This window comes from Choloepus didactylus, chromosome X (genome assembly GCF_015220235.1).
Source record: "Choloepus didactylus isolate mChoDid1 chromosome X, mChoDid1.pri, whole genome shotgun sequence".
NCBI classification, from domain to species: Eukaryota; Metazoa; Chordata; class Mammalia; order Pilosa; family Megalonychidae; genus Choloepus; species Choloepus didactylus.
In genome coordinates, this window is record NC_051334.1 from 130,259,070 (window position 1) to 130,285,998 (window position 26,929).

General features: G+C 41.2%; 2 protein-coding genes across 4 annotated transcripts in view; both read left to right on the forward strand.

Moving 5' to 3' along the window:
- The window catches only part of PAK3 (p21 (RAC1) activated kinase 3), a 316,820-nt gene that overhangs the window by 87,244 nt on the left and 202,647 nt on the right, over window positions 1–26,929 (forward strand). The window lies entirely within an intron of this gene.
- LOC119522340 (selenide, water dikinase 1-like) overlaps window positions 17,915–26,929 on the forward strand; it is an 88,253-nt gene continuing 79,238 nt past the window's right edge. The window contains 3 exon segments of the mRNA XM_037820878.1: window positions 17,915–18,629; window positions 18,632–18,983; window positions 20,428–20,576. Coding sequence (XP_037676806.1) covers window positions 17,972–18,629; window positions 18,632–18,983; window positions 20,428–20,576 — 1,159 coding nt within the window. The 5' untranslated portion in view covers window positions 17,915–17,971.

Below are 26,929 nucleotides of genomic sequence, written 5' to 3' on the forward strand. Positions count from 1 at the left end.
TCCTGGAGACTTTTCAGCTGACAGCCATGGCCCAGGAAGCTTCTTCTTCTACCATCTGTGCAAAAACAGAAATCCACATGGGGAGAGCCAGCCTATTGCATGTGAGGCTTGTACATACCAATGGTGTTTTGGTAATATCCTGAGCAATCCAGAGGTTCCCACAACAGTGCTTTTCTTGTCCTTATAGTGTTATAAAGGATGACACTTTATAGTTGTCATCCTTTGGATAAGGGGATTTAGTGGATAAATTTTCTTAATTTTTAACAAGAGACCAATTTTAAAAATAGATTCGTATTGCAAAATTTGTCATGGTGATACCCCAATGACTGAAATTTAGGAAACACTGTTCTATGCTACACTGCCTCTATGGCTAACAGCTATTCCAAACCTGATGTTCTAGAGAGTGTAACCCTTCTCTCAAGGAGGTGGTGAGCATTGGACCTGTGCTATATAGCACTTTCTCTCTTCCTTGAGTAGTAATAATAAGGGCTAATATTGGCTCCAGGCACTATTCTGAGTGCTTTACATCTATTAATTCATTAATTCCCTAGAACAATTCTATGAAGTTGGTAATAGCAATATTCTCATTTTATAGAAGGAGAAATTAAAGCTCCAAGAGGTGAAGTAACTTACCTAATGCCACATAGCTAAGTAAGTGGCAGAGCCAGGATTTGCACTAGAGAGACTGACTCTAGGATTCTGTGTTTTTAACCTCTGTGCTAAAGAGTCTCTTAAATAGCACATACAGGACATACATAGCCTGGCATGTCAGATTTGGGTCTCTAAGAAGGAGGGTGCCAACTTTTCTCCTTGGGATCCACACACAGGGATGGTTGTCGAAGGAGAGCTCCAAGCAAGTGCATCAGCTCCAGCTTGGTGTGGGGATGAACAGGAGTGGTCACCTGGACCACTTGGATGCTTTTGGTGCTGTGGCATCCCAACTTGAAAGTCTAGACTGGGGACAATGGCAACAGATCAACTCTGAATTCTAGAAATAGCCATAGGAGTGATCACCAAATGCACACCTCTCCTTGTGCCTGTGAAGAAACTAGAAACCCGGATTAGTGCTTAGACTTGTCCAAGTTTTGCCCAGCTTGCTAGAGCCGGCACTGCAGTAGAACCCCCATCTCCCAGTTCAGTGCTCTCTTCCACCCCACCCCCTTGCCCACAACTGGCCCCCCAGATTCAGTGGGCAGCAGTTAGTCAGAGAGAGGGCATCTCTTTATGAGTGAAGCCATTGTCTAGATTAGTGGTTCTCAGTGTCATTCCAGGACCTGAAGCATCAACAGCACCTGGGAACCTGTTAGAAGTGCAAATTCGTGGGTCTTATCCTAGACCTACTAGGAGTGGAGCCCAGCAATGTGTGCTTTAGTATGTTCTCTAGGTGATTCTGATGCATACTGAAGTTTGGTCTAGACTGAAAGGCTAAGTGCCCTAGTGCTGCAGACATAAATATGTGTGTGATCATCAACTTACATAGCACAATGAAGGATACTCATTGGAAAGGAATGTGAAAAAGGATTGCAGGTGGCTCAGCAGCTCTTGAGCCACACCTACCTAGCAGTGTCACCTCCAAGCATGCATGACAATGACAGAGAGAAGTACAGAGACTGGGAGAAAAGGTGTAACCATTCTACACTCATCAGTTCCCCAGAGCCATGCTAGTTACTCTGCTTGGTGCTAAGAAGGGTGTGGTCCCTGCCTTGAGGAAACTGCCACCCAGGATCATAGCCCTTTGAGTTGGGAATATGCTTAGAGATGACCTACTCCATTCCCACCTCTACCACATTCCTGATTGGCACTCTCTCAGCTTCAGTATTACAGGGCCATAATGATAGTGAGCTTGATTTCTGCAAGACAAGGTAGAGGTAGACTGGAGAAGGAAACATAGGTACAGGAAACTATGTAAAATAAAAGGTAGTGTAAGTGCTAGAGCCAAGACTTTGAGAAGTCTGAGTCCAGAGGAGTGAATGGTAGGAAGTCAAGGGAGGCTTCACGGAAGCAGTACGATTTGAGCTGGGCATGATTTCAGCAGGCAGAGACAGTGGAGGAGGAAAAAGAGTTGTTTCAGATAAAGAGAACATAAACTAAAATATGAAGGCATGAAAATGCAGGGCAAATTCTACAAAAATATTTAGGTAGTCTACATGAAGAGGACAGACTCTGGAGGGGCATTACTTGGCTTCAGATTCTATCTCCACAGCTCGCTGCCTGCATGATATTGGGCATACTTAACATCTCTAGGCCTCTATTTCCCTCCCTGTAAAATGAGGGTAATATAACATACCTCATTGGGTTATGGAAAGGAAAACCGAGATAATTATGTGAAGTGGCTAACACATGTCATGGTAACATGGTAAATGCTCCAAAATATTGTTGGCTGCCCTACTTCATATGTAGTAGCAAATGAGATGGTGTTCCTGGAGCACTGGGTTTAAGACTGAGAGTGAGTAAGGTAGCCTTGGATACTAAAGCATGTAGGACTCTGAATGACAAACTAAGGATTTGGGGATTTTTATTTCTGAAGGCAGTGGGTATGTGTATTTGTGGTATGGATTGGAGCAGGGTGATAGGAGGGAGAGTTAAGGGGCCACTGAATCTTAACTATGGCAGCTTCAAAAGGACTGAAAAAGATGGAACAAGAATCAGGTATAGAGTTACATAGAAACCTGAGTGTGGCTAATAGAGCCTGAATTGTATGCATATGCATATATCAAATAGAGAATGAAAATTAATGGTTGGAAAGAATATTAGTCAATTGTTATAGTTCTAATGTTAAAGATAACCCTTTGTTAGCTTAACTTAAGCTATTTGAAATATCATATGCTATGAAAACATTTCCTGAAGCTGTCCTTTTTGTAAGAAAATTTGAAATATGTGCAATTCACACATACTTGATAAATGTGAGCATATTCTGTCTTACTGACAAGCACCAAAATCCATAATAAGACAAGGAGTCCTGTATTGAAAGAGATAACTAGAGATTGAAATGGCAGTCCACACAGGGTACTAATTAAGGAATTTGCTAACGGTTGACTAGGAATATGAGAGCCCCCCCATTTGGACTTTGGCGGTAACTAGCATATTCATTAATTCTCAATTAGGATGAACACAATTCAAAATGTTCTCGAGTACTGAGAGAGAGGGAATGATCTCATTTGGCACATTATTGTGTTTCTGTGATGAGGAGAGATACTAACCACTCACAAATATTTTGCCATTGACTGCAAAGAAGCATCTGTTAAAGCAATCCATCTGAGTAGGCTAGTTAGCTAGAATATTAAAGAATATCAATACATACTAAAAGCAGGTAGATTTGTCAGGCATTTACAAAGCAACTTTGAAGCCTAGTGATACCTTTTCTACCTTCACCTTTCTTTCAGAATATTCACAAACACTTACAACCTGAACTCAGCTTCCTGTAACAGACCATCTTTAAATAAAGCCAACTTTCTTTGGCTGCAGTGATAACAGGTGTTTGGGTGGGATGTGGGGTGGGGAGTGGGAGGGGGCAGTGGTGCTGCTTTGGAAATGGTTCTGCACCCAGCAGACCAAATATCATGTACTCTTTGTTGGCTCCCTCTGACAACTGCCAGGTTTCCCTTCATCTGCTAATGAAGGGAAACAGAACAGATACACTGAATCGGTTGAACTGACCCTTTAGAGTGAACCATATCTTTCAGGGAATGCAAAAGTCCATTGGTTCCTGGGATTAGCCAGCTGGCTTTCAAATGGCTCCCCATATGTACACTACCTTCTTCTCTAGTGTAACCCCAGCTTGCATACTTCAGCAGCTTGCTTTCCAAGCCAAGATAATTTGAGAACAGTCTAGTTGTGAGAAAGCAATTGTTGAAAGCTAGAGAAACTTTGTTGCAATCCCAAAGAGAAATTTGGCCCCCACCTTAATTGATTTTCTATATCCTCGTGTTTCTTCCTACCATCTGCCCTTTCTTCCTGCTCTTCTGTGATTCTAGGTCATGCAGTCAACTCTAGGTGTAGCTTTGAGGAGAGCACAGAACAAAACATTTCCCATTCAAGACTTCATTTTTCATAAAGAAAGGGGGACCATGCAGAGAAGCTGTAGGGGATATTTCAGGATGGGAAAAAATGAATGGCTTGTTTCCATTAAAGAAATGGCATCAGTGAGCAGTGAGGAAAGTTTCAGGGAACCTCATAGGCAGTTAGTAATGTCAGAACTCAGACTAAAGGAGACATGGCATCAGGACAAATTATATTCAGGATTTACCCTGTTGACTAGAGTTCCTACCCCTAAGATATCAGGGCTCACAAAAAAAAGTCTATATAGCACAGTGGTTCTCAGACGTGGCTGTACATTAGAATCTCTTTTAGAGATTAAAAATGCATATGCACCACCCCCACCCCCAGAGTCTGTCTTAATTGGTGTGGGGTTATGGCCACAGCTTTGGTATGTTTTAAATGCTGTCCAGGTAGGAAACAAAATGGCCATATAGGACATTATTGAGGCAATTGGCCCAACTTGATTATAGACTGTAGAGATAATATTATTGTATTGATGTGACATTTTTTGAAATTGGTAACTACTATGATTATGTAAGAGAATGTCCTTGTTCTTAGGAAATACAGGTGAAAGTGTTTAGGACTAAAGGGGCATGATGTCTGCAACTAACCCAAATCGGTCAGAAAGAAAGAGAAATGTAGAGAGGGAGTGTGCTGGTTTGTATATATTATGTCCCCCAGAAAAACCATATTCTTTGATGCACTCTTGTGGGGGCAGATGTATTAGTGTTGATTAGATTGGAATCTTTGATTAAGTGTTTCCATGGAGATGTGACTCAATCAACTGTGAGTGAAAGGTTTGATTGGATAATTTCCATTGAGCTGTTGCCCCATCCATTGGATCACTGGAGTACTTTAAAAAGAGCCACACAGGCCAGATGCTGGCTGCAGATGAGAGACAGTTTGAAGTCGGCCGTTGAAAGCAGGCTTTTGCTCCAGAGAACCTAAAAGAGGACAAATACCCCAGGAGCAACAGGGAGTGACATTTTGAAGAGCAGCTGCAGCTAAGAGAGGACAAAACACCCCAAGAACAACATTTTGGAGAATGCCATTTTGAAACGCAACCTGGGAGCAAGCAGAGGTCAGCCACATGCCTTCCCAGTTAACAGAGGTTTTCCGGATGCCAATGGCCTTTCTCCAGTGAAGGCACCCTTTGTTGATGCCTTACCTTGGACACTTTATGGCCTTAAGACTGTAACTTTGTAACCAAATAAACCCCCTTTATAAAAGCCAATCCATTTCTGGTGTTTTACAAAAGGGCAGCATTAGCAAACTGGAACAGGGATTAATAAAGCAAATATGGCAAAATGCTAATATTTGGTGAGTCTGGATGAGGTATATATAGGAGTTCTTTGTACCATTCTTAGCATGCTTCTGTTTAAAATTATTTCTAAATAAAAAAATGTTTTATAAAAAGGCTCCCCAGATGAAATAATTTGAAACCAGATTTGAAAACCACTGGATTTAGAAAAACAGAGGGAATAGAGACCTACTGTAAATAGGTGACAGCAAAAGCCTTTTTAAGTTCTGAGTCACTGTCCTACACTGGTGCTTTTCACATTGTAATGCTCATAAAAATCTCTTGAGAATCTTGTTAAAACTTAGTGCTGATTCAGAAAGTCTGCAGTGGGGCCTGGGATTCTGCATTTCTAATAGACTCCCTGGTGATGCCACTGCTGCTGGCCCATGGACCACATTTTGAATAGCAAAGCTCTAGGACTCAATTACCCCACCATAAATCTATCAGTCAGTCAACAAGTTTTTTGAGACTGCCTACTCTGGGCTCAGCACTGTAAAAAGTTCTTGAATTAAAGTAGGGTGGGCATGTAGAGTGCCATGGATTGGCAGCCTGCCATCTTGACCCCTTGACCATGGCAGCTGCCTATGAGCCAGGTAATCTGGTACTACAAGAGTCAATATGATCTCCAGAAGAGGTCCATTGAGAGGTCTGAGAGCACTCAACAAAACAAATATAAACAAAGGCTTGTAGCAAATAGAAGGGGTTATGAAGTGGTCTCTTCAAAAGTAAGCTCATGATACAGGTCATAGGGAAAGTTCAGCCATTCCCCATGGGTGGCATTTGGAGCTGAAAAGAGGCTCTTGTGGATATCAACATAATTCTGCTGAGGTGTCAGGGCACAGGCTGCCTGGGCCTGGCCACCTCCTCTAGTATGGGGACTCATTTATTAGAACCAGCTTCTGAAGGAAGATTCTCATTTCATACTGGTTGTGGCATGCTTCAAGTTTGTTGTTTCTGTTATAAGTGGGGCCAAAATATCTCTCTCCTGGTGGAAGCATATGGAGAACAGTCCCTGCCTCCTTCAGAATTTTCCAGATCTTGTCCCTCCCCTGTCTCTCCATGGTAGCTCCTTTCCCTCTGCCTGCTTGCTGTGGTCATGTTTTCCATGCTTTGAATTAAAGTCTAGACTGTTATTTGTTTCTCCTTTGTTTATGTCTGAATCAAGTTCAACTAACATGGGTGCGTGGAAGGAGGCAGCTGGGCTTTACTGAGCACATAGCCTTGGGGAAGGCATCTAGAAGACAAATGAAAAAGGCCCTGGGGTTGGTCAGACCTGGGTTTGGATCCCAGTTTTGCCATTTAATAGCTGTGTGAACTTGGGTAAGTTACATAACATCCCTGAACTTCAATTCCCTTACCTGTAAAATGGGGCCAATAATAGTACTAATTCATATAACTGTTGAGTATTAAATGAGATAAAACACGTAGCAAGGTGCTTGGCACATAACAGGTGCTCAATAAATGGAAGATCATCATTCAATTGCTGGGCATTTATTGAATTTCTTCTTTGCAGAGACAAAGAGTACTTCAAGCCCAGTCTACCCTTTTTTACCTCTCTGAGCCTCCATTCCCTTAATTTTAAATGATGCTGGTGCTAGTATCTAACACAGAGGGTTGCTGTAAGGAACAAACAAGATCTGGCTTGCAAACCATGTGTAAGGCACATAGAAAAGTGCTCTGCTCAGGAACAAGACAAGGATGCCCGCTGTCACCACTGTTATTCAACATTGTGCTGGAAGTGCTAGCCAGGGCAATCCGGCAAGACAAAGAAATAAAAGGCATCCAAATTGGAAAAGAAGAAGTAAAACTGTCATTGTTTGCAGATGATATGATCTTATATCTAGAAAACCCTGAGAAATCAACGATACACCTACTAGAGCTAATAAACAAATTTAGCAAAGTAGCGGGATACAAGATTAATGCACATAAGTCAGTAATGTTTCTATATGCTAGAAATGAACAAACTGAAGAGACACTCAAGAAAAAGATACCATTTTCAATAGCAACTAAAAAAATCAAGTACCTAGGAATCAACTTAACCAAAGATGTAAAAGACCTATACAAAGAAAACTACATAACTCTACTAAAAGAAATAGAAGGGGACCTTAAAAGATGGAAAAATATTCCATGTTCATGGATAGGAAGGCTAAATGTCATTAAGATGTCAATTCTACCCAAACTCATCTACAGATTCAATGCAATCCCAATCAAAATTCCAACAACCTACTTTGCAGACTTGGAAAAGCTAGTTATCAAATTTATTTGGAAAGGGAAGATGCCTCGAATTGCTAAAGACACTCTAAAAAAGAAAAACGAAGTGGGAGGACTTACACTCCCTGACTTTGAAGCTTATTATAAAGCCACAGTTGCCAAGACAGCATGGTACTGGCACAAAGATAGACATATAGATCAATGGAATCGAATTGAGAATTCAGAGATAGACCCTCAGATCTATGGCCGACTGATCTTTGATAAGGCCCCCAAAGTCACCGAACTGAGCCATAATGGTCTTTTCAACAAATGGGGCTGGGAGAGTTGGATATCCATATCCAAAAGAATGAAAGAGGACCCCTACCTCACCCCCTACACAAAAATTAACTCAAAATGGACCAAAGATCTCAATATAAAAGAAAGTACCATAAAACTCCTAGAAGATAATGTAGGAAAACATCTTCAAGACCTTGTATTAGGAGGCCACTTCCTAGACTTTACACCCAAAGCACAAGCAACAAAAGAGAAAATAGATAAATGGGAACTCCTCAAGCTTAGAAGTTTCTGCACCTCAAAGGAATTTCTCAAAAAGGTAAAGAGGCAGCCAACTCAATGGGAAAAAATTTTTGGAAACCATGTATCTGACAAAAGACTGATATCTTGCATATACAAAGAAATCCTACAACTCAATGACAATAGTACAGACAGCCCAATTATAAAATGGGCAAAAGATATGAAAAGACAGTTCTCTGAAGAGGAAATACAGATGACCAAGAAACACATGAAAAAATGTTCAGCTTCACTAGCTATTAGAGAGATGCAAATTAAGACCACAATGAGATACCATCTAACACCGGTTAGAATGGCTGCCATTAAACAAACAGGAAACTACAAATGCTGGAGGGGATGTGGAGAAATTGGAACTCTTATTCATTGTTGGTGGGACTGTATAATGGTTCAGCCACTCTGGAAGTCAGTCTGGCAGTTCCTTAGAAAACTAGATATAGAGCTACCATTCGATCCAGCGATTGCACTCCTCGGTATATACCCGGAAGATCGGAAAGCAGTGACACGAACAGATATCTGCACGCCAATGTTCATAGCAGCATTATTCACAATTGCCAAGAGATGGAAACAACCCAAATGTCCTTCAACAGATGAGTGGATAAATAAAATGTGGTATATACACACGATGGAATACTACGCGGCAGTAAGAAGGAACGATCTGGTGAAACATATGACAACATGGATGAACCTTGAAGACATAATGCTGAGCGAAATAAGCCAGGCACAAAAAGAGAAATATTATATGCTACCACTAATGTGAACTTTGAAAAATGTAAAACAAATGGTTTATAACGTAGAATGTAGGGGAACTAGCAGTAGAGAGCAATTAAGGAAGGGGGAACAATAATCCAGGAAGAACAGATAAGCTATTTAACGTTCTGGGGATGCCCAGAAATGACTATGGTCTGTTAATTTCTGATGGTTGTAGTAGGAACAAGTTCACTGAAATGTTGCTATATTATGTAACTTTCTTGGGGTAAAGTAGGAACATGTTGGAAGTTAAGCAGTTATCTTAGGTTAGTTGTCTTTTTCTTACTCCCTTGCTATGGTCTCTTTGAAATGCTCTGTTATTGTATGTTTGTTTTCTTTTTAACTTTTTTTTTCATACAGGTGATTTGAAAAAAGAAGGGAAAGTTAAAAAAAAAAAAAAAAAAAAAAAAAAAAAAGAAAAAAGACAAACAAGGGGAAAAAAAAAAAAAAAAAAAGATGTAGTGCCCCCTTGAGGAGCCTGTGGAGAATGCAGGGGTATTCGCCTACCCCACCTCCATGGTTGCTAACATGACCACAGACATAGGGGACTGGTGGTTTGATGGGTTGAGCCCTCTACCATAAGTTTTACCCTTGGGAAGACGGTTGCTGCAAAGGAGAGGCTAGGCCTCCCTGTATTTATGCCTAAGAGTCTCCTCCTGAATGCCTCTTTGTTGCTCAGATGTGGCCCTCTCTCTCTGGCTAAGCCAACTTGAAAGGTGAAATCACTGCCCTCCCCCCTACGTGGGATCAGACACCCAGGGAAGTGAATCTCCCTGGCAACGTGGAATATGACTCCCAGGGAGGAATGTAGACCTGGCACCGTGGGACGGAGAACATCTTCTTGACCAAAAGGGGGATGTGAAAGGAAATGAAATAAGCTTCAGTGGCAGAGAGATTCCAAAAGGAGCCGAGAGGTCACTCTGGTGGGCACTCTTATGCACACTTTAGACAACCCTTTTTAGGTTCTAAAGAATTGGGGTAGCTGGTGGTGGATACCTGAAACTATCAAACTACAACCCAGAACCCATGAATCTCGAAGACAGTTGTATAAAAATGTAGCTTATGAGGGGTGACAATGGGATTGGGAAAGCCATAAGGACCAAACACCACTTTGTCTAGTTTATGGATGGATGTGTAGAAAAGTAGGGGAAGGAAACAAACAGACAAAGGTACCCAGTGTTCTTTTTTACTTCAATTGCTCTTTTTCACTCTAATTATTATTCTTGTTATTTTTGTGTGTGTGCTAATGAAGGTGTCAGGGATTGATTTAGGTGATGAATGTACAACTATGTAATGGTACTGTAAACAATCGAAAGTACAATTTGTTTTGTATGACTGCGTGGTATGTGAATATATCTCAATAAAATGATGATTTAAAAAAAAAAAAAAAAAAAGTGCTCTGCGAATATGAATTACCATAATTGTTGTGGTTATTATTATCAGCTCTTCTCTGAGCAACTTCTCATTATGAGTAGATTTGCTTAGCAGCCAATCAGCCTTTAAAATGAGCCTTTGCAGTCTCCAGTAGTCCCTCCCTGATTGGCATTGTAATTTCCTTGAGGGCAGGAGCCATATGCTTTATACCTTTTCTGTGACTCCATGGCACCTGTCAGAGAGTATGAATTCAGTGGATGACGCAGACAGCAGTGTGCAGCAAGAACAGCGATCAGCTAGTTTCACTGTCTGTGTTCAAGTTTTAACATGTCCACTTTACTTGCTGGGTGACTTTGTAGCAACTCCTGGAAGTTCTCTGAGGCTCCTTTTCCTCATCAGTAATATGGGTGTAATAATAATTCCTACCTCTAGGGATTGCTGTAAGAATTAAACCTTGGCACGTAATAGGAGCTTAATAAAGCCTAGCCGTTATTGTTGTTGCTGTTTGAGAAAGTTCCTGCAGTCAAGAATCACAGGAGCTACTCTGATAAATCACAGGTACACACACACACACACACACACACACACACGGGCAGCATGGAGGGGCAGGTTACAGGAGAAGCACAAACAGGGCACCCATTGCACATGGGCTCTTTGAACCTGAAACCAGGGCCAGTGATAGTATAAAAGTCTCCCCAGGACCATGGCACTTTGAATCTCTGAATTCTTCTTTTTTTAAATTTTTTGAGGTGAAATTCAAATAACTAAAATTAACCATTTTAAAGTGAATAAGTCAGTGGCATTTGGTACATGCACAAAAATGTGCAACCATACCACCTGAGTTTTTTTTTTTAATTAAATTCAGTTTTATTGAAATATATTCACATACCATACAATCATCACCTGAGTTCTTTTTATTTGATTACCCTTTTCAGCTGGTTGTATCCAGAGGAAGACAGGACTCATTCACATCTGTCACTCCTCCTGTCACTGTTCTGTACTTATGATCATCCCCACTTTCTTCTTCCCTCCCTGTTTTTCCAATCACACCATCTTTTTCTAATCTCCTGCTCCTTGCGGCAATAGGAGTTCTGTGACTAAAATGAGTGCTTAACAAGAGTAAGGGTGCTGACCCACTGGAAATATGCCAGGCCCAAAGGGTGACACTGGCAGAGTGCAGATTGGGGTTGGTGAAGCCACTTCTGGCCACAGCAGGCTTGGCTTGGCACACCCAAGAACAGGCACCACACAATGGCCAGCTGCCCATTGCCACTTAGCCTTCTGTTGACCCCAGAAGGCAAGCCTTCTTTGCAGCTCGCCTTTTGCACTTAGTACATCACAGACAGCCTGGCACCTCAGTAGTTATAGATCTGGCTCATTCTTTCAAATGGCTGTATAATATTCCATAATATAAATATACCAGGATTTATATCTATTGATGAGCATTTGGATTGTCCAGAAATTTGTTGCCATTCTCCTGAAAAAGGGTAGCATTCTCATTCATCTGGACATATTTACCAGTTTTGGTGGGAAGACTACTGGGTCAAAGGGTCTAAATTTGCCTAATGCAAGATTTTTTTGGCTGATATTCATGAATAGCAGTCTGATTACCTCCTTTTATCATCAAAATTTTATTGCTCATTTGTAAAACAAATTTTGTTTACCTCCCCCAATCAGTGCATTGCCCTATGATAAATGGTATGAATTGAAAAGGACTTTTATAATGAGTGGACATTCAAGGACATGCTCCAGTAACTCTCGGAGACAAATAGGGCTTTCTGACTTGTTACCTTTATTTTACAATTTGTGTTTAATTTGGGGCTACATAGCAAAAACTCAACTGGGATAGTGGTACCCACTTTCAGCCTAAAGTAAGTGTCAGTTTGGCTTGGGAAGAGTACAGACTGGACCTGGGTTCATCTTCCTCCTGAGAGGGAGATGAGGGGACTATTTGGTTCCAACCCTTTCTTTTTACATACCATCTAATGAGATGGAGGCCTACCATCCATTCTGGGTAAAGGCAGAGCAGGTATAAGAACTAAAGCCATTTCAGTCAAATCAAATCAATAAATATTTATTAAACACCTACTTTGAGCAAAATAAGAAAGTATTGAGAATCAACTCTGTGTAAACATGGCAGAAGTTATGAATGGTTCCTGCCCCTATGGAGCTTATAATCTAGGGAAGGACTTAAGCCTAATACTCCTGAAGCAATATTGAATAATTCCAAGTCAGACTAAAATTCAATTCAACAAACATTTGTAAAGTACCTGCTATGTGCCACACATTGTAAATTCAATGATTAATAAGAGCAAACACATACTAAGTGCTTACTGTCTGCTATAGCCAGGTACTTTACCAGTATTATCTCATTTAATCCTCACAACAACCTGTAAGGAAGGTACTATTAATATCCCCATTTTATAAGTAAGGAAAGTGGGGCTCTCTGTTGGAACCAGGAAGCCCACCATGCTGTCTCTAAAAGACAGTTGCTATCTTCAAGGAGATCACAGTTGATTAAGGAAGAGAAACACATAAGCAACAATAAAAATGTGCAATGTCAAATATGCTGTAAGGAGAATATTATGAAGTGCTATGATAGAAGAGATGGAGAAGTGATTAATTCTGCCTGGGAAAGCTCCAGAGAGGACATTTGAGCTGAAAACTGAGTGGTGGAGATTCTCAAAGCCATAGCATCAGAGAGAGAAAGGATCAACAAGGGCTATAGAAGACAGTAAAGATTTCACAGATGTGGGACTTCAGCCAGACCTTGAAACATGGCTAGGATTTGGATAGGTAAAAGGGAAAGGCATTCCAGACAAGGGCAACCATATGGACTAAGGCATGGAGGCAGACTTGGGGAATTGTCAAAGTTGCCATGAATATGGAGAGTCCCAGAACAGTGGCTACAAAGTGGTCAGTGATGGGGATAACAAAGGAGAAAAGGAGGAGGTAAGACAAAGGAGAAAACTGAAAGATTGTAGCAACAGGATAATGGAGTTTAGCCAAGACTAAATATACTGGGTAGTACACTGAGACTTTGTGATATTTCTGGGAGAAGAAGCCCCTTTTTAATTTTTGTTTTTGGTTTCCATGTAGCCTAAAGAGCGTGGGGTGGACATGTCACAGGGAGCAGACAGTGAAGGTCCTTCCCTGGGGATGAGAGGAAGGCTGCTAGCCGTCCCTCGGCAGTGTATCCTACTTGGCTGCACTTGACTGCATTAACTCAATTCTTCCAGGAATAGCAGGCCTATGCTAATGAGGGACTGAGTCACAGTGCCATTTCTTGCAGCCTCTGCCCTCCCTGCCTGGAATCTCAGCACACTTGGAGAGGGGGTTTGGCTTAATAGGCAACCACTTCCCATCCAGCTCTCAAATGTTTCAGTTAATCTTAATCTCCTGTTGATTATTCTCTGGTATCTTCCCTAAGGAATCTGGAGTAGTGAAACCTCAGGGAGTTGGAGAAGAGGTAAATTTTTAAGGTGATGTTTCCTAAAACCTTCACATAATTCCTCCACATTTACCAAAACACTGCAGCAGAATTTCTACCTTCAAGACTGTTGAGGAGGAAGCCCTGCCCCCCAGGTTCTTACCAGTGTTCACTATGGAGAAACTGTGTAGAAAGATGACAGGATGGATGTGTGAGAATTATTGGGAATCTACAGTGAGGAGGAAGGGCTGTATCAAAAAGATCTAGGAAACTTTTTGAGAGGGGCTGCTTTCTTCAACAATTGTTAAAGATCAGATATCCATAGTCACCACCGGAATTTTCATATCACACTCTGTTTAAGAGAGACTAGATTGATGTAGAGCTTGGTTGACTTTAAGATTCTAAGATTAAACTTTCCTTAATCATGTTGGCTAAATAGATGGGTGGGTGGGTGGGTGTGCAGGTGGGTGGATGAATGTATAGTTAGATTATGATTGGGTGGGTGGGTGCCTCAAGACAGTGTGAAAGACTTCCTGGTCATTTCCTACTCCTTTCGTTGGGATGGTTTTAAATGTGCCTGGCTGTGGTACAAATGCTACATCTTAGCTTAGTTTCAATAAATTTGTATGACATTAATTCTCAACTGTGACAGTTTAAGCTACATCAAAAATCAGTTTGTAATCAGCGGATTTTGGCAACTGGTAAACAACTAACTCCATGGAACCCACCCTCACATTAGTCCCAACCAAATTGCAGAATGAACTAGTGATGTGGTTGAAGCTGACTGTTTGAAATTGCACATCCACTGAAAACAAGACACTTCATTCATTAGCATATACATGCAACACACAAATTGATTGCATTCTGTGAGAGCAAAAAGCATAGATCCTGTCTTCGGGGAGCTCACAGTATAGTGGAAGAAATAAATGTGTGAAACAGGCAACTAGAATACTGTCAGTGAGTACTAGATTGGAAGTATGTAGAGAGGGCTGGTGGGAGTCTAGAACAGAGGGTGATAAACTACGTGAAAGGGTCAGAGAAGGCTCCTTACAAGAGGGAGATAGTGGGTATATCTGGATGCCACTCCCAAGATCAGGTTTCCTCCTGTACAGGAGAGAACAGAGCAGAAAAATATGCTGTAATCCTTTCTAGTTGATGCTGGCTCAAATGATGCTCAGTTGTAGTGGGTTGTAAATATCTATGACTGAGTAAGTTCTGATCTCTAAATATGTAGTGAACCAAATTAGAGAGGGAAGCAGCTTTTTCTTTTGTTTTTGCTGTTCTTGTTTTTGTTTCTTTTTGCCTCCAATACAATCAGTGTTCACCACCTTTCTCAGCCACCTTAGAACCTTAGAAAAATGTAGGAGTTACTATTGCAACCTTGTTTTCACCTTCAGCTCTCTTTTTCCCTCTCATGTACAAGGGTTCTGTGAACTTGGATGAGAAAAAAAATTACATTTGTATTTTTACTAATCTTTAACTGAAATTTACCTTTTTCTTCAATTACGAATGTAGGCAACAAACCACAGTAGTATTAGTAGTAGTTGTGACTTTGTCACCAATAGAAATCACAGATAATTTCCTATAACATTACACCTGTTGCCAATGTCTCAAAATGTCATTTATGTTCATTGGTACTTCCAAATTACTATAGTTATGACACCTACTGCTAGAACTTGGTATTGAATGTGTTAATAAAGAAACACATATACGAATACATCACAAATTTTTAAAAATACAGTCATTTCAATATAGGTGGTTTTCTTTGTAATCTTATATATTTAATTTTATACATTTAAAAACGCTGTTCTAAAAGGAATCCAGAGGTTTTCATCAGACAACCTAGGGATCCATAGCACAAAAATGGTTAAGAACTCCTGCATTGCATTTGCTTGAATTTCTTGTTCTGAGACTAAGGGGCAACACTTTTTTTTTTTGGCTATCATGTCGGCATCTTTCATTCAGAAACTCTCCAGCTTATAAACTTTTAGCTCAATGCTATTGAAGACCATTAAAAACAGGCTGCATTTGTGTAACTACAGGTGAAGAAGAAACATCATGTGAACAACTCTAGTTTTCAGTTAAGCCTGATTCTTTAGGGTGCTGAGAACTCTGGGTGCAAGGTAATTCTTTTATTGCTCTGCTTGTAGCCAATATTCCTGTTATTTGTAGGCACACTAAGAAATTGAGATTTGAGTAGCTAACGGTATTACATTTAACCATTCTTCTTCACTGGATGCTCCTGTGAACAATGTACTTGTGTAGATCAAATGAAGATAATAAAAAAAAACAGACGGAAGACTGCCCCATGCGGAGAATAGACTAGGCAGGCACTCATAGGACACTTGTTAGAAAGAGTGATGGGGGACATGTAAATTTCATCTGATGGGCAATTTTGTTTCATTTTCCTTTCTCCTGATTACTGAAGTGGAGGGGAGAAGGAGTAGGGGTTTGGCTCAAACTGTCAAGGAAATAGAGTAGTTTGGTTTAGCTCCCTGGCAACTCAGGCCTTAATGAAGTAGGTTCTTAATGAGCCAGGTCTTTCTCCTTGGCCTCATCTTAAAGGGCTCTTCATGGGGTTATTGTCAGTTTCTGTCTCCTATGCTCACATATTTGTCTTCTTTCCTCTCATTACTAGCATGCGGGAAGGTACAGTCATGCACATACATGTCAGAACATGACTCACACTGAAAATTTGATATGTGCTACACATACAGAAGGGTCCCATTGTGACATAATTCATTATCACCAGATTTAGATATGCTGGACCTGAAACATCCCAACTCCATAAAGTGAGAGTTTGGTAGAGCTCACATATTCATACCCTCCCTCCACACCCCCAGGAGCCACACACATATATTCTTTGTGCCACAGCCCCCTACACATCCATGCCACATGCAGCTATGAAGAGCCAAATCTTCACACACATCACCCATTTCTGTGAGTGGTGATACTTGTTCAAGCATTCATATCTGTGGGAAGCACATATGTACTATAAGTGTATGATACCCTTCCTCTCCCTCCTTCTCAACCCCACACATACGGACACAAACACACACAGGCACTCATGATACACAAGACTAAGAGTCAGTGGAAGGGTTACACTTATTCTCTAGGCACACACATCTGCAAAGGCCCTACATTGTCACTGCTGTTGGTGAATGTAACTGGCCCTGGCTGGTTTCTAATTTTTGTAGAGACACCTGAGTTGTCAAAGGGAGAAATCAGTGGACTTCTTGATAAGACTTTTCTCAGCATGTGGGAAAGCAACTCCCTTGGCTAAACTAGCCAAGTAAAATAGTTATAAGATATACTGGGGTGTCTGCCACCCATGCCTTTTTAAGATTCCCCAACACCAAATTAGCCACTTGAAAATTGAGCATAAGTGGTTCCCACTTGGCTAATTGCTTTTACTGAGTCTGTCAAAACCTCAGTTACTACAGCCCACACTCAGTTAGAAGTTCCAAAACAGCACTGGGGTTGGGACAGTGGTTGGGGAGCAGCAAAAGTTGCTAGGGTGGAGATGGCTTGGTGTGGTGTCTTGAGCCCTGTTAGCATACCTAAGTGGGCGCTTGACAGGATTCCCAAGCTGACAGTGAGAAGATAAGCTGACCTGATGGCCCCAGCCACTTGGTTTGAACACAAGCTGAGCACTGAGAAATTCTGGACCCAGTGACCAATGGAGTTTGAGAAGCCCTAGAGCTATCTGCACTACTTTAGGCTAGGACTCTTAAGACCTGCAAGGCAGAAGAAACATTGGAGCAAGTGAAGAACTGATCCTATAATTGATTCACAGCTCTTCCCTGGAGTTACAAAGCTCACCTAGCTCTTTTCTCTCAAACCTGTCAAGGGCTGTGCCATGGATTTAATTTGCTATGAATAAGCAGAAGATCAGCAAAGCTAATAGTTATCTATTGTGTAATAAATCACCCCAAAACTTAGTGGCTTAAAACGATAGTAAAACAACTGTGAGGTGCAGCCTTAAGGCTTCTCCCATGCCAGCAGGCAGAGTGGGCGACCAGGACCACCGAGGCCCAGGTTGGGGCTTTGGTTTCGGTGGCACCCAGGCATCTGGCCCAATGCATTGTAGGAGTGCTGTCTACCGAGGAGGAAGAAGAGGAGGAGGTGGAAAGTGAGCTGGTGGATCTGTAAAGAAACCAGCAAACTAGGAGACGGAGGGGTAGGCACTAACTGTGAGGTGTGTGCACCCAAGAACCACTTCAGTACGGGAATCCTTTAACCCAGAAAGTCACAAATTGGACAAGAGCTTCCAGCAGACCAGATTCACTGAGCTGAAGGGCATGGGCTGTAAAGTGCCCCAAGATGTCTTACAGAAATTGCTGGAATCCTTGCAAGAGAACCACTTCCAAAAAGACGAGCAGTTCCTGGGAGCAGTTTTGCCAAGATTCAGCATTGGGATGGGCACGTGCATCATCCTGCTGAGGCACGGTGGCCTCTCTTTGGTGCAGATCATGGACTACATTTACCCTGTCGTAGACAACCTTTACAAGATAGGCAGGATAGCCTGTGCCGATGTCCCCAGCGACCTCTACGCAATAGGGGTCACGGAATGCAACAACATACTTATGCTCCTTGGGATCAGCAATAAAATGACCAAAAGGGAAAGGGATAAAGTGATGCTCCTAATTATACAGTGTTTTAAGGAAGTGGCAGAGGAAGCAGGGATGTCAGTAACAGGTGATCAAACAATATTGAACCCCTGGATTGTTTTAGGGGGAGTTGCTACAACTCTCTGCCAGCCCAATGAGTTCTTCATACCAGATAACATGGTGCCAGGGGATGTGCTTGCTCTGACCATAACCCTGGGCATGCAGGTGGCCACGGCCATGCACAGGTGACTGAACATCCCTGAAAAATGGAGTAAAATTAAAGTAGTGGTCACCCAGGAAGATGTAGAGTTGGCATACCAAGAAACAATGATGAATATGGCAAGGGTCAACAGACAGCTGCAGGGCTCACACACATATTCAATGCCCACATGGCCACTGACATTGCAGGCTTCAGGATCCTGGGCCATGTGCAGAACATGGCCAAGCAGCAGAGGAATGAGATGTCATTCATCATTAACAACCTCCCTGTCCTGGCCAAGATGGCGGCTGTGAGCAAAGCCTGCGAGAACATGTTTGGCCTCACACATGGGACCTGCTCAGAGACTTCAGGAGGCCTTCTGATCTGCTTACCATGTGAGCAGGCTGCGCAGTTCTGTGCCGGGATCAAGTCCCCCAAGTACGGGGAAGGCCACCAAGCATGGATGATTGGGATTGTGGAGAAGGGCGACTTCACAACCAGAATCAGGCAAACCCCATGCCCGGCGCCACCTCCTAATCCAGGCTGTACTAGATCTCTGGAGTAGTTTTTACATAGATCTATTCCTTTACCATTACTTCAAATAAAGGCTATAAACTGCAACAATCTCATTTTGTCTACACATCTGGTGACTCTAGGTTGATTTGTGAGTGGATACTATTAATGAAACAGAGCCCATTGCCTTCTTTTCCTGTTACATTAACTGAAGGTGCACCTAATCTTGAAGCAGCTTCTGAGTTGAGAATTACATTGTTATCCAATATTGTTGATTCATTTTGAATCTTTAGACACTTACCTCTTGCCAACCACCTCTTTCAAAGGTGCTTTCATGTGGCATAGGCATTATACAAAGAGTAGCGTCAACCCGCAGTCAGTATCTCTTTTCATTTTATGTCTATTTATCATTATAAGTCTGATCTGTTTTTCACTGTCTTGAACGGTGTCCTGGAAATACAAAGCCAGTCAGTGACACAGTGGTATCCTGGTAGTAGGAGAGATACACAATTACCACGAGTCTTCAGTCTGTCTAGGATTACCATTCAGGAGTATCTCCCACCCAGGACAATACCCACTAGAACTTGCAGTTACACAGGGCAAGTGCTTCACTCTGCATGGAAAGCACTTGGAAGACAAAAAAGAAATTTTATTTCTTTTTGTTTTGGTAGCCTTCCAGGTATTTGTAGTAATATCAATAGCTATTTTCCTTACAGATAGCAAAAAAGCACACTTTTTGCAATGTAATTCGATGTTCTATAGTGCAACAAGGAATTGCCCTTCTGAAAGAGGGCTCATGTATAATACTCATTTCCAATTCAATATATAATTAACTATGCAAATAATTTTAAATGTAACCAATAATAAAGACTGTCTTTGGAGCGTAGTATTTAATACCTTTTATATTTTGTACAGTGATTTCAGGCCTTTTGTTTTCTTAAAATCAGCAACTATTTAGCTGAATTCTCCACATTATTTTGTCCTTCGTGCCATTGCTTTTTTTGTACACACTTTTTGTGATCTGTGTTGAAATCTGCATTGCCAATTTTGCAGCTTAAATATGTTATTCAAATAAATATTTAATTTTTTATTGATATAATCAGATGCCCCTTTTAGTATTATTTTAGAAGCATTGGGAGGGTTTTGCTGAAAGTACAATTTATTGAGGGAAAACTAGATTTTAGTTTTATAAAACTTGTCTTTCATGGGACCTATATTTTTTCTTGAATTAAATTTTGTAGTTCTAGAAAATGCAGGTGATCTAAAAAAGTGTTTATCTGTGTTAATTAAAAGAGGCTTCCTTATAGTTTGGCCTAATCAACAATTAGGGGGTTCCCGTTATCAAGCACAAGTGCCCTGGATCCTCGAGGTCTGTCTTTGTGAGAGAAAAAGCACAAAGTCTCTGTAAATTTCCAAACGCTTCCTGCTTCCAGGCACTGGAGCTGCCTAAACCAATCGACATCTTGCCAAAGGAAACCTCCGCTGGGAAGATGATGCTCCCTGGAAGCTGTGGCGTCCTGGAACGAATGGGCAGCAGTCTTTACACCAGTGTTCCTGGAGATGAAGTCACAAGCACAGTGTGCAGTATGTGGGGCTGCTATAGAACTGAAATTGACTGGACATTTTGTAGGAATTTATGCAGATGTTGTTCCTCAAAAGCTACAAACCAGTGGTCAGCAAAATAAAATGTGTTGGAAACCTTTGAGTAAGATCACAACAAAACAAAACAGTGAGTTATAGTTTCTGTGGGTCAGGAATCCAGGCACGTCTTAACCGGGTCCTCTGCTTCAGGGTCTCTCACAAAGCTGCAATCAAGGCTTCAATTTCACTCACTAACTGACATCCTCATACAGTATAAAATATAGTCACTCAAGGCTCAACTAATGAAGGATCCACTTTTAAGTTCATTCATGTGTTTGTTGGAAGGATTCAGTTCAATGCAGGTTGTTGGACCAAGGGCCTCAGTTCTTTGCTGGCCATTAGCCAAAGACTTCCCTTGGTTTCTTGCTACATGGCCTCACCAGTGTGGCAATTTGCTTCATCAAAGTGTGCAAGCTGAAAAGGTCACGGAAAGAGAATGGCAGCAAGATGGATGTCACAGTCATTTTGTAACCTTATCATGGAAATGACAGCCCATCCCTTTTGCAGTGTTCTATTTGTTAGAAACAAGTCACTAGGTGCAGTCCACAGTCAAGAGGAGGGTAACATACAAGGGTATGAGGACCAGGAGTTGGGGATAATTGGAAGCCATGTCTGAATCTGCCTGGCACACATATTATAATAGAAAGAGTCATGAACCTTGTCTTCTAAGTCTGACTCTGCCATTAGCTAGCTGTGGAACCCGGAAAAATTTTCCTATCTTTCTGTTTCCTAACTTTTCCTTACTCTACTATGGGGATTAATAATACCTGCTATCCAGATGAAACAAAGTAATAAGTATAAAGGTACTCTGAGGAACTTTTTGTAAATATTATGTATTATTTTTTTTGTCCAGGTCCCTGTGTCTATTCAGGAGAATGGAGTATAGTGTTGATGTCATAGGCTCTGGACCTGGATGTATGGGTTCAAAGCCAGCTCTGACACTTACTTACGTAGTAGTAAGTAGTTACTTAATTAAGTAGTTACTTAATCACTCCAAGCTTCTGTTTTCTCATCTGTAAACTGGGAATGATGATAATACCTACTTCACAGAGTTGTGAAGAATAGATAAAATAATGTTTATACAACATTTAGCAGGGCAATTAGCACACAGTGAGAACTCAATAGATGTTATTTGTTATTTTTGTTTATTATTATTATTTTGTGATCACATGAGGGTCATTATGTCTCAAACCATAGGCCATTCCAGTGTCATCACCCCTGCAGAGCTGGGAACTCTTTCTATTTTTCAATTTCAAGGTCTCATCTCTCCTACTCCACCCCCTCACCCACAATCACACAAGTACATACCCACAATTCTGCTCTAAATATCTCTTTCCATACTTCATTTCTTTCTGTAATTTATACTGTATGAGAATGTCAGTTAGAGGGTGAAATTGAAGGATAACTTGTTTCCTGGGAAATGGTCACAGAAACCTACTCAGAGGGCTAAAATTTTCCCAAGGCGAGAGAAGCTACATATACAAAGAGACTGAAAAGGAGAAAAACCCAGAGGAGATTTTTTCAAATGATTCCGAAAGCAAACGGAGGTCACCTTCCATAAGCAAGTGACTGTGACCGAATGCTTCAATGATCACATTGTCATCACTTCCCCACCTCCTTCACTGACAACATTGTATAAAATCCAGCTTTTATATAAGCTTCTTTGGCTGATTTTTTTAGACAACCTCCTTATTACTCTCAGATGCTACTGGTTCAGTTCTTGGGCAATTTCCCAGGTCAGAACAACAAGATTACAGCGGGGTCAAAGGGTGGATTTACTGTTACCAGTCATCTGTTCTTTTCTTTATGACAATCTTTACATCCTATCTGAGATTCTGTATCCCCTTGAAATTGACCTCATCAGCTGTGCCAGGATGTGCAGTGAGGCAGAAAGAGCCTTAGACAAACAGTGAAGAGACCAAGGTTCTAATTTCACCTCTGCTGCTAACTAACCATGTGACCTTAGGCAAAGCTGCCCTTTTCTGAGCCTCACTTCCTCATCTTTTCCATGGGAATGGTAAGATGTGCCTTGCAGACCTCATAGCCTTGTTGGGAGGCTCAGCTAAGCTGCCAAGAAAGCATCCTGAAATATATACAGTACAGTGCTAATGTAGGTAGTTGTGGTCAACTAGGGTCAAGAATTCTGCCTCTTGTTTCAACTTTGCATGAGCAAGGACCCACCCAACTCTCATCAAATCACTAAGCCTCAGTTTATTCACTATTAAATGGCCGCTGGGATGCCCAGAGGGAGTTGTAAAGCAGTTGGCTGAATTTTTGCAAACCACCTGTTGTTATTTTGCTATAGGTAGCTGATGCCATGCTGGGAGCTGAATGTGCCTGGCATGAAAGCAGGGTAGAAGTGATGTGGTGTGCCAGCAGATGGAGGCTGGGGTCATGCCTGTGAGGCATTATGAACTGAATGTTTTCAAGTATTCCTAGAGAGGGAGAGTAGAAAGAAGTTGCCCTAAAAGAGAATTTTAAATGTTTTACAACTACAATATATTACATTTTAGCCCTACACCCTCACTTATTAGTATTCTTAATCTGTTCTGGGCACAGTGCTAAGTTCTTTACATGTAATATCCTCATTCCATCTTCACTTTAACCCTGCAAGGGAAATATTAAACAGGTGAGAAAAGCGAAGTTCCAAGAGAGGTTAAGTAGCTTGCTAGAGATCAAACTGCTTGTACTTGGTAGAGCTTCATTTCAATGTCAAAGATCATATTGAGAGGTGGGTAATACTTCAGGTCAGAAGACTGAAACAGAAGGGGTAACTAATTTTCACAGTACCACACAGCCAGTCAGTGGGAAGAGCCCAAAACCAAAGCCCATGCTCAGGATCTTTATAATATAAAATTCTAAAGAGTATACATACATTTATATGTATATTATAAAATTGTGCAGCTCCCAGTGTATCACCAAATTCATCAGTCCACCAATAACTAGGCAGCTATTTCTTGAACACGTACTCAGTGCAGAGGACTTGCTGGGGGAGTTGGCATTGGACATAGCCCACAGTCCAATAAAGACAACAAGACTTAGGCTGGGATTGACTGACCAAGGCAGAGTGTGCTGAGTGTCTACTGAGTAGTTTGATGCCTGTCTGCTACCTCACACAGTCCCAAAGCCAACCATTTTAAGTTATAGGGTGTAAATGTGTTGTAAGTGCTGCACACTTATCACCAAATTTCTGTACAGAAATCTTGTACAGTTTTTATTAGCCATGCATGGTAGTGCCCATTTGACACTCCTTGACGCACTAAGTCCTCTAATTAAAAAAAAAACCTCTTGTTTATTTGATGGGCAAAATTGTATCTGAGTTTTATTTTCATTTTTATGTCTTTTATTACTGAGGTTGAATATTTTTCATATGTTTAGTAGTCATTTATAGTTCCTCCTTTAGAAATTGTTTGTATCTTCTGCCCCTTTAGCCATTAGAGTCTTAGTATTTTTCTTAAAAAATGTATAAGCTCTTTATATATGAAGGCTATCAACACTCTGTCATATTTGTGGTGATTATTTTTTGAAGCTTGCTGATTCCATGCAAGTGTTTTCATATTAAGAGAAGATTTCCATTTGAGATTTGTTTGGGTTGGTGTGAATGGCTGTTTTCATCTTCCTACATCCCTTGTTTGATTTTAAAAACTGGTCTTTCCTTGGTATTGCGGTTTTTACCATTCAAGGAAAAGCAAATGTTTCAGTTCTGGGCAGAAGTAGAGGGGATATTGTCTTCCCCTTAATGTGTAGGGACTCAGCATAACCCTGCCAAGAAATTAAATCGAGCCCATTGAACAGTACATGCTTATTGAGTGGAAATACTGAGATGTGGAAGACCCTGGGCCTGGTTTCAGCAAGTTTGCCTAATACTTGAGATTATTACACATAAGGCTATAATTGCTAATATATAATTTTTGTTCTTTTTTTTTGAAGAGGAAAAGGTTTATTTTTTTATGCCCATGGGAAGACAGGGAAAGTTTTCCCAAATCTGCCTCCCCAAAGTGGTTCTTCAATTGGGTTTTATACCCAGGTTCAGAGACAAAGAAAAATGACAGTAATTTGTTCTTGCTTCAATTTTACAACAAAGATTTTCTTGGCACCTTTTATGTGCCACCATACTAGGAATACAGTATAGTTGTGCTGTCCAATACAGTAGCCAGTAAATTAATTAAAATTAATTGCAATTAAAAATACAGAGCTTCAGTTGTACTAGCTGCACTCCAAGTGTTTGATAGCCACATGTGACTCAATAAAACATATTGGACAGTGTAGAGGTACAAAATTTCCATTATCACAGAAAGTTCTATTGAAAGTGCTGAGTAGGCAACAAGACAGGAATAGCCAGTTCTGTGAGCATTAATTACCAACACAAATGGTTCGGAAAACTACTTTCTTTCTTTCTCTCAAACTCTTCTTTTTCAATATTAAAAAAATGTTCTGCTTACATTAGGAAAAGGGTTTATATAGGCATTCATAGCTATTTAACAGTAATAATATCCCTTTCAACAAGAGGCCTACAAGGTGCTCTAGGTTTTGCCTGGGTATTATGGGAGGTCTGCAATGGAGGGATTAAAAGCCCAGGCTCTGTTGACAGAAAAATCTGGGTTCAAATCCAAGTTCTGCAGCTTATAGCTGTTTGGCTGTTGACAACTTATTTGACCTCCCTGTGCCTTAACTTCCATCTCTGTAAAATGAAGATGATAGTATCTACCTACCTTGAAGGGTGGTTTTGAGGGTTAAGTGAGATAATGTATACAAAGCATCAGGCACAGACTAGGGAAGCACTCACTAAATAGTAGCTGCAATTATTATCAGCAATCATAGTGTATGTGTTTGTGGGCAGGAGGCAATGATTGGAGTAATTTCAGGAAGTGTAGCATAAAGGGCATTGAACGTGAAGTCCAAACATTTAAATTCAAGTCCAAACTCTATTATCAACCCATTCTGTGACTTTGGGAGAGTTCCTTTCCTTCTCTGGGACTGGCACTTTGGCAATAAGGTGCTCTGCCATCCTCTGTTCACCTGGACTGTGGTACCAACCCCACCATTGTTATGTTACAGCAATGGCCCCAGCATGCTTAATCTGTCTTGCCCTTAAGCTTGGAAAGGCCTTTCTGAGGTTAAGTATAATGTGGCCCATACAATTCCAGGAAGAGAAAGCACTAGGACCAATAGGATGCAAGTTATCAGTGGGTAGACAGATTTCAGCCCAGTGAAAGAGCTTTTCATAGTATAGTGGTTGAATGCATAGAGTCCAAAGCCACATTGCCGTGGTCCAAGTCCTGACTCTACCACTTACGAGCTGTGTAAACTTGGGCAAGTATTTTAGCATCTCTGACTCTCAGCTTCCTCACTTGTAACATGGGGATAATAGTTGCAACCTCATAGGGTTGTTATGGAGATTAAATCATTTAATATTTGTAATGTGCTTAGATCAGTATCTGACATATGTGAAGCATGATATGTGTTTGTTAAACAACAAAATAGATAAAATTGTGAGCTCATTAAGAATTGAAGGAGATGGTTTGATGGGTAGTTAGTTCCTTGTCACCCCCAGTACCCTAGTAGAGACTGGTGACATTAAATAGAGTCGAGCATCACTTCCTGATCAAAAGTTCTGTGACTTGGCTCCCAAGGTCACCCAGCTAGACAATACCAAGGCAGAACTAGGACAAAACCTAGTAGGTAAAGCCAGAACTTTGTAGAGTTTCCTTTCTCCTATGCCATCATCACCCTCATTTAAGCTTGTGTTTTCTTGGATGACATTTGTGCTGGTGCTGGTTTGAATGTATTATGTCCCCCAGAAAAAGCCATATTCTTTGATGCAAACTTGTGGGGCAGACATATTAGTGGGGATTAAGTTGGAACCTTTGGATTAGTTTGTTTGCATGGAAATGTGCCCCACCCAACTGTAGGTGATAACTCTGATGAGATATTTCCATGGAGGCATGGCCCCACCCATTCAGGGTCGGCCTTGATCAGTGGAGCCATATAAATGAGCCGATGGGCAGAGGGGACTCAGTGCAGCTGTGAATGATGTTTTGAAGAGGAGCTACAGCCAAGGGGGGGACACTTGGAAGAAAGCACAGGAGCTGCAGATGAGAGACAGTTTGAAGACGGCTGTTGAAAGCAGACTCTTGCTCTGGAGAAGTGTCTTAGTTTGCTAATGCTGTGGAATGCAAAACACCAGAGATGGATTGGCTTTTATAAAACAGGGGTTTATTTCACTACACAGTTACAGTCTTAAGGCCACAAAGCATCCAAGGTAGCACACCAGCAATCGGGTACCTTCACCAGAG